Source organism: Castor canadensis, chromosome 7 (assembly GCF_047511655.1).
Source record: "Castor canadensis chromosome 7, mCasCan1.hap1v2, whole genome shotgun sequence".
Classification (NCBI taxonomy): domain Eukaryota; kingdom Metazoa; phylum Chordata; class Mammalia; order Rodentia; family Castoridae; genus Castor; species Castor canadensis.
Window position 1 is genome coordinate 51,317,606 of NC_133392.1, and position 16,782 is coordinate 51,334,387.

Consider the following 16,782-nt stretch of genomic DNA (forward strand, 5'->3'; position numbering starts at 1 on the left):
ACTAGAAACAAAGCTAACTTCAGGAAGAGTATCAGGGGTCAATGAACCGTGAAGGTACAAATGGTAAGTATTTTCAGACATTGGACACCAACAATTCTTTATGGCAAGGAGCTGGTCAGAGTTCAAGCAAGGCATTGGCCAGACTTCTAATTAAATTTCACAAAGGGAAATTTTTCATCAGAAGTGAAGATGAAGTTTTGTCTCCTGGGAAGGAGTTTAGTTTTAACATCAGAACTTTGTGTCAAACTATTTGGGGAGTAACTGTAGTTTTAAGGTGAACTGATAAGGGGAAATTGATGCCAGAGGTTATCAGTCACCCCAGTCTCGTGAAGAGGAACAGCTGGTACCATCATCAGGAGTAACACTCTGCTTTCTATCCCACGGACACTTACTGTGATACCGTGGGACGTTCCCATATGCTGCACATGAAGACCTGGGGAATTGTAATACGACATTCCAGCTCGAGTCAATGAAGTTGGTGGCGTGAAACCAACTGTGTGACTTGCATATGATAGACCTGAAACACAACAAATTAAGTATCATTTCAAACCCAATGATCTAGTATCTTAAGAGGCAAAAAATCTCAATCACACACAGAAATAAAAACAGATGAGAAGAGAGGTGGGCTCACTGAATGGCGTAATGGATAACAAGAGATAACAAGCCCTGGAACAGAACAGAAAACTCGGAAATAAACCCATGCATATGCCATCGACTGATCCCCGACCAGGACACCGAAAACACACAATTGGGAAAGGACATTCTCTTCAATTAATGGTGTTGGGGAAACTGGATACTCGTGCAAAAGAAGGAATCTGAACCCTTATGTTATGCCTTACATGATAAAAGCGAGAGCACACAAGGGAGGGGTGAGGATAGGTAAGACACCTAAAAAACTAGCTAGCATTTGTTGCCCTTAATGCAGAGAAACTAAAGCAGATACCTTAAAAGCAACTGAGGCCAATAGGAAAAGGGGACCAGGAACTAGAGAAAAGGTTAGATCAAAAAGAATTAACCTAGAAGGTAACACACATGCACAGGAAATCAATGTGAGTCAACGTCCTGTATAGCTATCCTTATCTCAACCAGCAAAACCCCTTGTTCCTTCCTATTATTGCTTATACTCTCTCTACAACAAAATTAGAGATAAGGGCAAAATAGTTTCTGCTGGGTATTGAGATGGGGAGAGGGAGGGGGCGGAGCGGGTGGTAAGGGAGGGGGTGGGGGCAGGGGGGAGAAATGAACCAAGCCTTGTATGCACATATGAATAACAAAAGAAAAATGAAAAAAAAAACAAGCTGGGTGTCATGCCACACATTTATAAAGTAGAGGTGAGGGTAGAACTGTGGTTCAAGGCTGGCCAGGGCAAAAGTAGGAGATCATACCTGAAAAAACAAAAGCACTGGGGCTGTGGTTCAAGTAGGTAGCATGCTAGCCCTAAATTTAATCCCCAGTACTAGGAAGAGAGGGGGCGGGGAGAGAGAGAGAAAGAGAGAGAGAAGGGAAGAAGGAATGAAGGAAGGAAGAAGGAGGGAGAGAGGGAGGGAGGGAAGAAAGGAAGGAGGAAGTCCTGCTAAACATGATAATAAAGATGAACATGGAGGACTTAATGCTAAGTGAAACAAGACAGTCACAGAAGGACAAATACTGCATGGTGCCATTTATATCTAGAATCTAAAACAGACTCATAGAATCAGAGAGTAGAATAGTAGTTGCTATGGATGAGAGAGGAAGAGGAGAAATGAGAAGATTACTGGTCTATAGTTATAAGGTTCAAGTTGAGCAAGATGAGTAAGTCCTGGAGAGCTGTTGCAGAACACTAAGCCTGGAAGTAACAGCACAGTATTGTACACTGAAAATTTAGAGAAGGGCAGATCTCAGGTTAAATGTTAACACAATTAAAAAAAAAAAAAAAGAAGTCAAGCCCCTCCAATTCAACTGAGACATAGGAAAAGAAATAGGAATATAGAAGAAACAAGAATTAAGTAGGAAAAATAGAGAAAAGGGGTAAAACTCAGATGCAAGAAAGGGGGAAGTGTCAGAAGATACCCAACAACAATCACACAGCACCAGTTTGCCTGTGTGTAGCAGATATAATCGCAAGCAAAACTACCAACAGCTATGCAATCTGAAAATATTCAATACAGGAAAACAAAAATCCTATATATACCAATGTTTCCTAAAAGAAAATGATATTTAAGGGGGGGGGGGGGAAAACCTGCCACCTATCGCCCACTATAAAATTCTGCATAGTCTTCACCTAGGGTCCCAGAATCATCTCCAAGTTGGTTTTTTTCTTTTCTTTTCTTTTCTTTTATTAGCATATAATACTGGTAGAGGCGGGATACACTGTGATGTTTACACATGTGCTTAAATACATCTTAGATTTACTCCCTCCATCATTTTCCCTCCTCTGCTCCCCCTTTCTTAGAACAATTTCAACAGGTTTAATTCTTCTGTTTTCATATATGAATACGAAATACATCCACCATATTCATCTTCATTCATCCTTTTTTTATACCCACCCTCCTCCCACTGGCACCCATTCCCAGAAAAGATCCATTTTACCCTCCTGTCTTTTTTTTCTTTTTAAGTGTATATTGATAGTCCAAGGGGGTTTCACCTTGGCACTTCAGCCTATATTTATCATTCTTTAACCAAATCAACCCTCACTTATTCTTTCTCTATCCACCTGCATTCCCCCAATATTCAACTATTCATATGTTATTCATATATATATGGGTTGTTTCAATATTTTTCATTCACTAACATTTTCTTTCCTTCTCCTGCCTCCTCCCATAGTTCCAAGACAGACCCACTAATACAATCTTGTTCTCTCTCACGAAATATATACATGCATGTGTGTATGTAGAATCATATATGTATTTATATATACATTTAACTTATCAGTCTAACTTCCACATCTGAGGGAAAACATGTGGCCTTTGACTTTTTTGAGAATGGCTCCAAGTTGTCTCAAAAGTACCTATGTCCAGACTCTTCTTACTGTCAGACAGGTTTGGGTTGGGACCCAAAGAGCCGCATTTTGAAAATTTTTCAGTGACTTTTACTTATGTACAGCCTAAGCAGCCCCACTCGGTCTTTGGAGAGTTAGTGCTGAAAGCTCTATTGATCTGGGGGATCACTTACTCATCACTGTGTGGATTCAGGGGCATCTGTCAGGAAAGCTAGCACAGTGTCGGTCCTATAAAGGTAAATGAAGTGAGAATGCAAACAAAGGAGCACTGGGGGTACTGGGGTAGAAACTGCTATTATCAACCATTTTGTATCTACAATTGACTACTAAATGCCAAGCCATATAAGCTCTACTTCTATTTTTCTGATATATGTAAACAACAAGCTGTGAGGCAGAGATCAGGAGGATCGTAGTTCAAGAGACTATCTTGAAAAAACCCACTGCACACACAAAAGAAGGGCTGGGGGAGTGGCTCAAGGTGTAAGCCCTTAGTTCAAAGGGCTAGTACTGCAGCAAAAAAAAAAAAAAAAAAAAAGAATGCTTTTCTATATTATTTATTTGCTTCCTTGACATTCAGCCACCAGGTGTCTTCCTTCAGTTATCCTATCACAGGACTTTTCTGTGTCCTCAACATCTAATGCTACAGTTTAGTTCTTTATATGACTATCAGTTAGTGATGCATTCTGACTGACACATTTCCATCTCCAATGATGGATTTTTGATTCACATTTATAAAATGGAGGCCTAAGGCAAACCACAATTCTTTTGGAACTAAGTGGCCATTAAATATGGTGCTTATTGGTATCACAGAGCATTACACTGAGAGGTTTTCTTTAAGTGCCTATGAAGAACAAAACCCTAATTCTATTTCTTATGAAGGTGATGGGGTTAGGGATGTGACTCAGTGGTAAAGCACTCACCTAATACACACAAGGTCATAGGTTCAATTCCCAGCACTGAAAAAAACAAAACAAACAAACAGACAAAAAACCCCAACCAGATGAATTTAAGGGAAGGGCTGTTGATCCTTATTCCTAAAGAGAGCTTAAGAGGTTTAATTCCTTAAAAAAAAAAAAAATCTAACCTATTTTCTTGTATTACGAGGTTAATTCTTCTGAAGAATAATTATGTGTATCTTATACCACCAACCAAGGACCTTCAAAGACTATGGCCTACCTAACTTCAAAAAGAAAAACTCTATGTCTGGCTGCTATAATGAACACACTTCTGTATTTGGCTCCAAACTCTCTTCGAATGCTGTAGTCAGTGGTTCTCAACAGTGAATACTAAAGCCCTACTTGCCTCACCCCAGACCAAATGAATCAGAATCCCAGGGAGCTGGGTCCCAGAGGAGCAGGTATTGAGAGCCACAGTGATCTTACCACTTTTCATTCAGGCCTGTCTGCCCATCTGTGCCCTGTGCCTGGAGATGTCTCCTCTTTCCTTGCCTCTTCCTTCCCCAATGTCAATTGGCACCCCACTTATCTATTGGGGAGGTAGAGCCCATGCTCTAGAGTTAGACTGCCACATTGTCTTGGAGCCCACTTCTTTGTCACTTGGCATTGAGCAATAGAGGACAAGTTGCTTAATCTCTGGCCTTTAGATTCCTTAGCTAGCAAATGGGACTACCACAGCTATCTCACAAGATTACTGGGAAGATGAAATGAGTTATTATCACATGTAATTTTTTTTTCTTTAGACTACTTCCCTAGGCCCTGCCATCGACTATAAACTCTTAGAAGCCCAGGACCGTGTTTTACGAATTTTTCTTTTCCCTTAAATTCTAATAGTCATGCATCTCACCCTCTGACCCAGAAAAATAAAGAAAGATAAAAAAAATTTTTTAAAAACCTAGGTCAAAACTTCCAAATTGCAAACACTGGCTTACTAAATAGAACACAGACATTAGCTTAATGACATGGATTCATTCTGAGATGTGTCCTTTGGCAATTTCACTATTGCTTACACAAGCTGAGACAGGAATAGTGTCACCAGCCAATTATCACCATTCGTGTGGTCTATCACTGACAGAAACATCACTATTCTGCACCCAATTGTAACTTACTGCTTAGATTGTTCTAGTTCTGGCCTGTGGGAACTCTTAAGCTCATCTGACTTAGCCCTACCATTTTGTTTCCAGGCACTTCCTTACTTTATTGTACTAATTAGATCGTGCCCCAGACTGAGAAACATCTATCTTTTCAAGTAACTAAGTTCTTTTCACTGGAGAATGGAATTAGAAAGCAAATTTGGGTGATGGGTGTACTCATTATTATTATTGGTATATATCTACTTTCTGACCTCATTATTGTCCATCTCAGATTTAAACATATCAAACATGCTAATTATGAATATCCCATTCTTAGGCTACAAAAAGACAACCTGAAAAGCAATTGCTGAAAAGTAATGTTCTTCCTATATATAATTCACATCATATTAATGTACATATCAAAAAGAGGACCTCTGGGGCTGGTCGGTATAGCTTGGTGGTAAAAGCCCTTGCCTGCCACATGTGACATGCACTGGGTTTGATTCCTAGCACGGGAAAAAAAGAGGATCTTTCATAAATTATAAGATGTATCTTTTGATTAAATTGTGAGAGAGGATGAAAGATACTAAAAAAATCGTTAAAATGCAAGATTTCCAAGGTTAACCATAAATGGGAAGGGAGGAAGAAAAGCCAGAATTTGTAAAATGAAAATGAAAAGTATACAATCAGCATATTCCCACTAAGGAAGTGATGAGATATGTTTAACACTGAGAAATACAAATAGTTTCAATAAAACTAAAATGAACAGAAAACTAGAAAAATCAGGTTTTGCTGATCTACCATACATAGCACTGTAATATTCCAGATTAGAATAGAGTAGTTCTGCTGCCAAATAGGAGACGAAATCCACTTTGATGGTATTACAGAATTTAAAATCAGATAAAAACATTCTCGTAGGGTAGCTGAAAATAGAAAAGATTTAGGTATTATTTATTACACAGCTTAAGAGAAAACCAAATAGCTTATCTATCCCAGCAAGCCAAGATGAAGGTTCCCATGTAGGACAGGTTCAATGCAAGTCAAAATTATGTAAATAGAATAATATTTTTCTGCAGGCCATTTGTTATAATAGAAGTAATATTCTGAACCAAGGTCTGACACTATTTTTTGGGTTTTTTTTCCTTTTTTTTCAGAAACTGCAATATTCATTTTAATTCATTGGAAATTATATGCCTCTAAAAATTTCTTTAGCTTTAAATAAATCAAACGGGAAATTAAATTATACTTAATATGAATCAGCATTCCATCCACTACAAAATAACCCCTAACGTGCTGCTTCCTGACTCTTGTCTTCATTTTACATCAACAAATCAGAAGGCAAAAACAACCCCTTAATCATGATTACCTTAATCATGGTAATGAAACCCATGTACTATTCTGGGGAAAATGGAGAGGCGACTACTAAGAGAAGCTTTTAGAGAGACTTAAGGGCCCTGGAAGGTGGAGAAACAGATTCCAGAACATCTTTTTGGCAAGATCAAGGAGCAATGACTATGCTGTTGATTCATGATGCAAAGTTCTTTCAATCGACTTTCAGTCTCTCTTTCCCTTGCCTGATGTGAGAGAGAGAACACTGGCCCCAAGTGCATACAAGTGGCCACTTTTTCTGCCTGAATTTTCTACTCTTTGAAAAAAAAAAAAAAAAAAAGTCACAGGAGCACAGTGCCAGGCGGATCCCAAATTCACAAAAACAAGCCATTTCTCTCTAACACTTTATCAGTGACAACCACGTTACAGTGCCAGGTCCCCTTTATTGACCTTAAACAAATCCCTAAGCAAAAAAGAAATGCTGTTGCCCTAACTGGAAGCTGTTTTACTTTACAAAACCTCAGGCTGCCACCCCTCAAGGCAGTCTCCTCACTCCTTTCTCCTCCCCCCACCCATAGACCATTTTCCCCCAACTCTGTTTAAAACCTATCTATCAGCAAGCACAGAGCATTAGTCTCACTCTGGCCACAAGATGCATTCCTTTGGTTGCTACCTTCTCTTCCCTCCCCTCCTTCACTTGCCACCTGCCTCTTTCCTGTTTCCTTTCTCCTTTCTGCTGGATCAGTTACTTGTCCTACTGTCAGAGAGCCTATATAGTGATGGTATTAAGCTGAGGACCCTGGGGAGTATGTTCAGGGTTAGTTGTAGACAAGCATGCCTTTGAGAAGAAGGCCTCTGAAAACAAGGTCAACAGCAAACTGCTAGACAACAGTTCATCTGTATTTGTGTGGCTACTTACTAGGCCAAGCCCCACTAAGCAACCACTGGAAGTATCTGGAGGCAGCTCCTACTAGGAAGAACACAGCTTTGGAAACAGAGATGCCCTGATTTGCCTGTTCTTGGCTGTTAGGACTAGGCATTGATGAACCTCTGAATCGCTGCTTCCTCAATTTTGACATGGAAAAAATGCCTACATTAATTAGACAAAAATTAGATGTTCTTAGAAACAGTAAAAGAACCCATAAAAGATATGCGATGAGCCACCTTGGAAATCTACCCAAAGGTTCTGTCTTTCTACTATATCTGGGATAATCTGATCTACGAAAAATGAGCCAGGTGTGGTGGCACATGATGTTCAGGAGACAAAGACAGGAGGATCAAGGTTTAAGGCCAGCCTTACCCTATGTGAAAAAACAAACTAAAAGGACTAGGGACTTGGCTCAAGTGCAGAATGCTTGCCTAGTAAGCTCAAGTCCCTGAGTTCCCTAGTCCAAAAAGAAAAGAAAAAGAAGGAGGAGGAGGAAGAGGAAGAAGAGGAAGGGAGGAAGAAGAGGAAGGGAGGAAGAGGAACAGGAGGAAGAAGAAAAGGAGGAGGAGGAAGAGGTGGAAAAAGAAGAGGAGGTACTATACATAGTCCTTATGCTAAAAATTTTCAAGCTATGACTCAGTCTTGACCATGTTTTGCTTTTGAAAAACATATTATCTCTGTTTATAAGACTTTTACATGCTAGAAGGGACCAAAGTCAAGGTTGCCTTGTCTATGAGGATAGGGGCACAGTTTACTGGTAGAGTGCCTGCCTAACACATGCATGAGGTTCTGGGTTTGAGCCCCAGCACAGCAAAACTGAACAAACAGAAACAACTAAAACAAAAAGTTAAAGATACCAGAAGTCAGTCACTGAGGTAGCCAAATGCATATACTCACCAGGTGATATAGGCCTGCTTGAACTTGGAGAAGGTGTGTAAGGGATTGGGCTGGACACAGTGCGAGGTCTTAATCCTTGTGCAGACATCTCATTAAAATATCTAAGAGAAAACAGGAGGAAATGATCACGACCATATGCATTTAAATAAGAGAGCTTTTATGAGAAAATGTTTGGAGGTCACATCTTGAGGTCAAAATCCTGAATGTTTAGAAGACATTTTTTAACTTGGATCCCTGAGTTACACTGCTCCACAGTTTGGCAAACCTCGCTCCCTAGGAGCCTGGGATAGGGAATTGAGAACATTAACTCAGGTGGAGGCCTGCTCATAGAGGTGTGCCGAATAACAAAGAACAGCACAACACAGCCATGCAGAAATTCACCTCCACTGTCCCAAGGAGGACAAAGAGTTACATGTTTTAACAAGCCCACCAATATTTATGTCAAGTTAAAGTTTAAAGATGTACATGTCCATTAACTGAATGTCACCTGTTTACAAATGGTCACACAAAACAATGTAGCAGAAGACATTAAGTGCCAAGCACCTTCGGCACATCCTGCTGGGATTCTCAAGTTGCATCAGACCTGAGAATGCTGAAGTGTGATCATCAGTTTTCATTTTGTGAACCAAATGCAGAACACCAAAGAGGAAATATTTCTGTTTGAAGTCTTCCTGATAAAGCATCCTGGTAGCCAGACAGGTGTGCACCTTTATCCTACAGGCGATCTCAGCCCTGGCGTTCAGTCAGCCATCATGAGTAACAAACCCGGCCATTTCTAGGCAAGTTTACAGTACCTGAGCAAAATCAGGACCCTTAATTTGACACAACCTCAACTAGATAACCACCTTCTATTCTTCTTAACTATCCTTTTGGAGTCCTACCTTAGTGACACCAGACACCAAGTGGGACCTTTCTTTGTATTCTATATCCAGGTAGGTGGCTAAGGTCGCCTCTATGGTCTTTAGTGCCAGACTATTTTCTTTCTCTCAAATGTGGTACCATGATTCCTAGCAGGCAGAGAAATATTTATTGGAGCCAAACTGTATCTGGCATAATTTGACCTACAAAAAGTAAAGAAGATCTTCTGGAATGAATACTAGTTCTGGAAAAAAAAAATAAAAACTTAGTTGTAAATTTGAAGTGGCTTCAAATTAATGCCACCATACTAAGAAGAAATTGTCCTTAGAATATCTCTTATCCAAACTGGGTACAGAATGCTATATATGTTAACACGGGTTCTGCTCTGTGAAAGTAGTTAATAAGCTGTTTAGTGTTCTGATATTTTTAGTCAAATGGTTCTCAGAGGATTTTAGAGAGAATGGGAAACTGTCAGAAACAGATCAGTGAAATTTACAATCAAGGATGAGAGTTTTATAAAACAAGTCTTTGAGAATAACGTTTATTCTCTTCAAACGGGAAGCATGCAAACAGGCATCTGAAACAGGGTAACTTGTTTCTCTGCTTTTATAAATTTATTTTTCTTCTCATTTGTAGCCTTCCATTATAGAAAATCTCACATTTTTTTTGAAAGTGTCCAAGGCAAACTGACCATAAGCTTTGCAGGAAACTGCATGCCGATATGCTAATACTGCCTGATTTCAGACAACACGTTTTGGCATCAACGAGCAGGTCTACACCTCAGACATGAGAGACCCTGGTTTCAGACACTGCCCAGCACTGTTGAAGGGACCCCATGGAGGTTCAAATCCACCTCTGACACTAAGATGTTGACTATGGGAGGCTGGGGATGCCTAATTTAGAACAGGGAATTTCCTTATACAAATGAGCTATTGCAGAGAAAGGCTCATTCCCTGACTGCTGAGTGTCTCTGCTGAATGAACAGCTTCTTTTCTATTTGGATTTATTGGTTATTTTAACAATCATCTTATTCCCAAGTTCAGAGGAGGAAGAAGAGGTCAGGGATATGGAACAGGGACAAACACTGACACAAATTGCTCTTGTTAACCAATGACACTCTCATTTCAGTACATTCACAGTGGGGCAGTAAGGAGGTTCAGTGTCTAGGCTTGGGCACATGAATGCAATGAATGAGTTTTATTTTTAAAAGGTAGCTGCAAACAGACTCAAAAGTTGTCAGACTTGTTAAGCAAGTCCTTGGGATTTCAACAACATCTACCTGTCTCCTGCTGGTTCTTTCAGTCTATGCATGTGATTATTTCTTCTGGAAACAAGCTTATACTTGTGTAGGAATTAAGATGCTCTCATGCTTTAAACAGATTTAACATAGGATTACATTTAGAAATAATGCAAACTCAGATCAGGAGTGGGGGCTCATGCCTATAATTCCAGCTACTTGGGAGGCAGAGATTGGGAGGATCATGGTTCAATGCCAGCCTGGGCAAAAAGTTAGCATGACCCCATTTCAATAATTAAGTTGAGCATGGCAGTACAAGCCTGCAATTCCAGCTATGCAGAAGGCATAGGTAGGAGGACTATGGTCTGAGGCCAGTCCTGGGCAAAAATATGAGATCTTATCCAAAAAAAATTGACTAAAGCAAAAAGGACTGGGAGCATGGTTCAAGTGGCAGACATTTACCTAACAAGACTAAGGTCCTGAATTCAAACCCCAGAACTGCCAGAATAAAATAAATGCAAACTCTGCCTCCATTTCTCTCCCAATCAAATGATTTAGAATGACAATTTTTTTTCCTTCTCTTTGTATTTAGGAAAAATGCTCAATCTTTTGCATTTATCCTATTGTGAACGTCTGTTTAACGTGATGGTATTCATCACTGTAGTAAATGTATGTGTTTAGCCATCTTCTTCCATAGCTACCAGGATGCAAAGACAGTTATCTTGGCGCTGGCTTATAGGGTTCTGTTGGAATGTCTGTGTTTGCATGACTCAGGACATGCATGCACCTTTCATCATCCATCTCCAGGCTGGACTCGCTCTCCGAGAGCTGTCGACAGAGGGCTTCTCTTCTCTCCATTTCTCTCTGCAGCTTTCTTTGCAGCCTCAGGTTCTCTTCCCTCATGTGACGTTCCTCTTCCAAATACTGGGCCATTTTCTCTGAATCTGAAAAGCCAGAGTTCTTATTAAAATCATGTTTAATCAATTTTGTCCTCTCCTACGGACAGTCTTTCTTGCTTTCTTACATAGATGAGATCTGGGTTTCAAGTTATCACAATATCCAAGTTTTCCAATGACTTACATTTAGGAAAAAAAAATTAACCGGCAGTGGTGGGAGGCTAGGCATCTTCATCCCACTCACTCCCATTCCAAGGTGCTTTAGTGGAAGAACTGTAGCCGGGTCTGCATTTAGCAGCTACCACATCGCTTCTCCTTTGCTGGAGCTGGGAGAGGAGGGAGTCCAGTCAGGGACACAGATTCTGCCCACTGGCCTCCCTTTAGGCTACCTGTCCACGCCAGATGCTGTGGGCATCTCTGGGGCCTGTCACTCTTTAGCACACCTACTGCACATGGTGGTGGCAACGCACTGAGAAGCACTGTACCAAGCCCATACAAGCCTGAGTCAGAGAGCAGGTGAAGACCTGTCTCCTGGGTCAGGGCCCACCAGTTTCCAGGCTGGAGGCTGAACCCAGGCAGAGTCACTTAGAGTCTCTTTCCTAGAGAGCTGAAATGGGGAGGTGACATCTTTATGGGGCTCCAGAATCTTCTTCTGCTAAGTTCTCCTGCCATTTGGATGTTTTTCTTCCTAGGATTTTGTGGCACTGTAATGGCACCCTTCCAATAAAAGGCAAAACATCCTGTCCCATTTCTGGTTAACCTCAGACAAAATACACTGTTACAAAGTAACCAGAAAAACCTTAACATAAAACTAGGCATCTATTCTTCTTCTTCCTTCCTTCCTTTCCCGTTTTAGTTGATAAATTTAGGAATCAAATCTCTCAATTTAGTACAATCTCCATATACTTTTCTCCTCTGAAAAACAGTTGCACATTCACAGTGAGCCATGTACATCTGAGGGAGTTTCCTATAGGCTGCTACTCTGTATTATTAATCTTGTGCAAATTCCAGAAAGAAGGAAGTTGAATGCCACACAGATTGTTTCTCCCCCACAAACTGACCCAACTTCAATTCCTAATGCCCATCAAAATAGTATCAGTTTTAAGCAACACTATTAAAGTCTAACATTCCAACAAATGATGACTATGATGACTTGATAATTGTTAGATGATTTCCAAAACCACATAATTTCAGAATATACAAAAGCTCTTAAAGGAGTTTTCATTTTAGAAATTCAGATAAAAATATCCGAATTATAAACACTATTATGTACACTAAAAACTAAATCCCTTGGATGCTTTCAATATAGCCAGAAACCCTGCTGTTTACTCCAGATGCAAGAGTCTCTTTAATTGAAGGCATGCTGGGAAAATATTTACAAAGTACACTTTTAATATGAACGATTTAAATGATTTCTTCCCAAATATGCAAGCATGCAGAATTTTTCTCTTAGCTCTACAGGGCACATTTACTGTTTCTCCAAATACAAGGGTGACCATTGGAGCATGTGCCTTTCTCTTTTATAAACAGGAAAGCTTCCCAAAATTGAAGAATCATGAGAATAAATTAAGAGGAAGCACTGTCTTTCAAAGAAAATGGCAATTCTTTAGCATCTGGAGGGTCAGCAGGAGAATCCTGAAACAATAATCTATAGATAAGAACATCATCTGCAGAGGATTGGAAGATTTTGGGCAATGCAGCAATTAACCCAGAAGCCAGAGGCACAGATGGCTGGCACCATGGCATTCTCAGGTGCCCTCTGCTGTCATTGGCCATACCTGACTGCAATTATTAGTGAGTTATCCTCCTTCTCAAACACATGGAGCTTCCTGGTCTTTAGGGGCCACAGTTCATATTCCCCCCACATTCAGCCACCTCCTAAAATTTAGTCAAAGATAGTGTCAGCTGAGGGTGACATCCAAACTTCAAAGAGGTGCCTCTCAAGGGACCCAAAAGTGGTCTGTACATTTTGCTTTCCCTTTCAAGTTTATGGGTAGGAAATAAATGCCCACACTCCACCCAAGCCAATTAAATGGGAATCCCTGAGGAGCAGGCCTGGTCTCATTAAAAGCTCCCCAGCAGATTCTAATGCTCCACCCCAATCAAGAATTCTTGAGAGGTTCACATGCATTGAGCTTGGAGGCTAAGGGACTACTGCCACAGCTGCAGCCAAAGGAGTCACGAGTCATCTGATCTAAGATGAGGCAGATGAATAAGGAGAAGTCGTTGGCTTATCCTCTAAGCCCAACTGCTGCTTTGGTTCAGCCATTTCTGTCCTCACAAAATCGAAATAGCACTTAGAGTTCCCTCTGGTGGTATCTCAGTCTTTTCAAAGACCTAATCATGCATGTAGGAGGGAACAAGGGGTAAGAATGAAAAATTCTTCCCAAATTTCTTCTAAAATTTTCCTTGCGCCCAATAAGACAAGAACAAATGAGGAAGGAAAGGCAAACCAACACCACTGGAAAGAGGTATTAAAAAATATTTGTCTACCCAAGACAGAAAAAAACAGAGTCTAAAACATTATGTGAGGACTCTTTATCTCACTTCTTTTAACCCAAGTTACACATTAGAATTACTTGGATTTAAAAGAAAGCCATACCAGTGGCTCACGCCTGTAATCCTAGCTACTCAGGAGACAGAGATCAAGAGGATCATGGTTTGAAGCCAGCTGGGGCAAATAGTTCGAGAGACCCTATCTCAAAAATACATAACACAAAAACAGCTGTGAAGTGGCTCAAGGTGTAGGCCTTGAGTTCAAGCCCCAGTACCAAAAAAAAAAAAAAAAGAAAGAAAGAAAGAAAATATTCAGAGTATTACACTCTATTCCTGGAGGAACCCAGAAACCTGTATGGTGTTAGAACAATGACCCTGCCCACATGGTAATTCTCAACACCTGTAAATGATATTACTTTACACAATGAAAGGGGATTTTGCAGTAGTGATTAAACTAAGGATGATTCTGGGATAAGGACATTATCTTGGATTATCAGGGTGGGCCCAACAGGAATCAGAGTGAAAGGACATGAGACAAGGAAGCAGAAGTGGGAATGTGTCACTATAAGGAAGAACCACAAGCTAAGGAATGCAGGTAGCCTCTAGAAGCTGCACAAAGTAAGAAAAAGGATTCTAGGATTCTCCACTGGAGCCTCTAGAAGGGCACACAGCCCTACTGACACTTTGATTCATCCTAGTGAGACTCACATTAAGAACTCTGGCTTCCAGAGCTACAGTGTTGCAAATCTTTGTTGTTTTGAGCCACTGTGTTTGTGGTGAAGTGTTATAGCAGAAATAGGAAGCTAACACACCATACTTTTTAAAGGATCAGGGATGAGCCTGATACAACACCCCAGATGCATCACTGGAGTAGAACTTGCAATGAACTTCAGAGAAGAAATATAAAAACAACAACGACTGAAATCATCAATGCACATTCTGTGTGACCAAGCAAATCCACCTGGGATGTGTGTACAGAAATGTTCACTGCAGGTGTGGCATAACAGACCAAATGGATCCTTTGGTATATGAGTATTTAAATTATGGTTGATCTATGCCATCAAACACTATGCAGGAACTAAGGTAGCTCTACATGTGTTAGCAAGGAAAAAACCTACAAGACATAAAAAATGAAAATAGAGAGGTACTGAAGAGTATGTTTAGTGTTCTACTATTTGTATAAAAGAATTTTATACGTACACACATATCTGGAAGAATACAGAAAAATGTGTGATTGTGAGAACCAGTTGGCTGAGGATCAGGGATGAGCGCTAGACATTTTTTCACTGCATTCCTTTCACTGTATTACCTAGTATGAAGAGGAATCTCAGCAACCAAAACAGCTGGAATAGGAAAGACCCAAGAAAACACATGGGGACCTAACCAAGTATTCAGAAATCTAATTCCTTTCATTTCCAGTTCACCATCTTGGCATTTTCCAAAATATTAAGTATAAATTCCAAAGTATTTATTCTTCAAACACCATGAACAAATGTCAGCTAAGAATAAATTTAGGAGTAAGAAAGATAAATACTCTTTTCTCCCTTAATATCCCAAAAGTGCATTTATGCCTCCTGTACTGGTTTGGCTGGCACAATTCTACAGATGAAAATGAGAAAGAAGACTAAAAATATTACCTGTGATTATGGACCCTACTGAAATTATTTGAATTATCTTCTGGAAGTATTCTAAACTGTTTGCCCTCTGCTATTTTAATACTTTTTACTGAAAAATATGTTCCAGGATGACCTGTCTATCAGTAATAAAATGCAATATGAATTTGACTAAAGCAGATTCACCAGCATATACAAGTAATATTCTGTATTTGGTAAATGCATTAACTCAACAGACAGAAAAAATAACGAAGTGGGAGCCACATACGCTGTAGCTGAGCAGCTCTCAGTTGCTTCTTCAGCCGTTCCACTTCGTTCTTCAAAAACCTTATGTGGCGCATCATGTTTTCTGGAGAATCAATCTCCATGGAGATATCTCTAGGCGATGGTGGAGCAGAGACGGGCTGGTCTAATTTCTCCTGCAGGATTCTTCATTGAAAAGAAAAATTCCGACAATGAAAAACAGTTTGCCTGTAGAAGATTGAACAACATGCTAGCTGGAAAGTTTGTTTTAAACATAAGCTGCTGTTAATTGCCAGAATCCACAGGGTTGCTTAAACTCCTCTGTCCATTTTCCATCTATTTATGGTCATCCCTACCCAGTATCTATCTCGGGTCAAAAGCCAGAGTTGAAGGATCAAATCCCTCAGTCCCTCTTTTTTTCTTCTCTTGAATGACCACTGGTAGCTAAGCTTTACTGAAAAGCCTCTATTTAGTAGCATTTGATTCTGATCATTATGCCTGAACATAGCAGGAACTCAGAATTATCTGCTGATTAGGGTATCTGAATTGTAAAGAATTCTGCTCTCTTAATGTGTTGTGTGAAACTTATGAACCACCATGAATCTCTCTGGAGGATAAAGTCACATGAAGAAACAACTTCTAAAATTCCTTCCAGCAAAACTAATACCAAAAACTTGGCAAATTGGACAGAGGGGCCCTTTGCTTCTGGCCACAGAAAAGGTAAAAAGTTAAAAACTAATCCAAACCACAATGATTTGGCTAATAATTGGGGGTACCACCTTTTCTACCAATTATTATTAGGTTGAAGAACATAAATGCTGATATTCAACAACTTCTTACCTATAAAATGACCATTTCATATTGCTCAACTCAACTTGGTACTAATATATGTAAAATCTCCACTCCAACTGCATTCTGCAAAGGAAAACTTACTGGCAACAGGTCTCTAGCCCCCTTTGATAAGCTGCTGGTGTTTCTGGTTTTTGTTTTATTTTTAACTTTTTAGCCTTGAGTTTGCTCACATGCAAACTGCAAATTACTTCTAGGTATACCCTTGTTGAGAAAACTAGTATGTTAAATATTGTAATGATCTCAACATTTATTGTATAAAATAACCTTTCATAATTCAATTTACTAGTACTGCTATGATAATGTAAAATGTAGCTGATTTAATCATAACTTGAATATTTCTTGTAGTTGTACCTCTAATTTTTGTTTTTCTTAAAGTTGTGTGGAATGTATTTTGTAAATCTACAGAAGAAATCAAAAGAACTTATGA

At 39.8% G+C, this 16,782-nt stretch overlaps 1 protein-coding gene across 1 annotated transcript in view; it reads right to left on the reverse strand.

The window, feature by feature from the left end:
* Positions 1-16,782, reverse strand: part of Ccdc6 (coiled-coil domain containing 6) — a 107,067-nt gene that overhangs the window by 4,897 nt on the left and 85,388 nt on the right. The window contains exons 5-8 of the mRNA XM_020181754.2: positions 15,529-15,689; positions 11,043-11,199; positions 8,161-8,261; positions 393-517 (exon numbers count right to left, since the gene is read on the reverse strand). Of these exons, the coding sequence (XP_020037343.1) occupies positions 393-517; positions 8,161-8,261; positions 11,043-11,199; positions 15,529-15,689 (544 nt within the window). The remainder of the gene's footprint in view (positions 1-392; positions 518-8,160; positions 8,262-11,042; positions 11,200-15,528; positions 15,690-16,782) is intronic.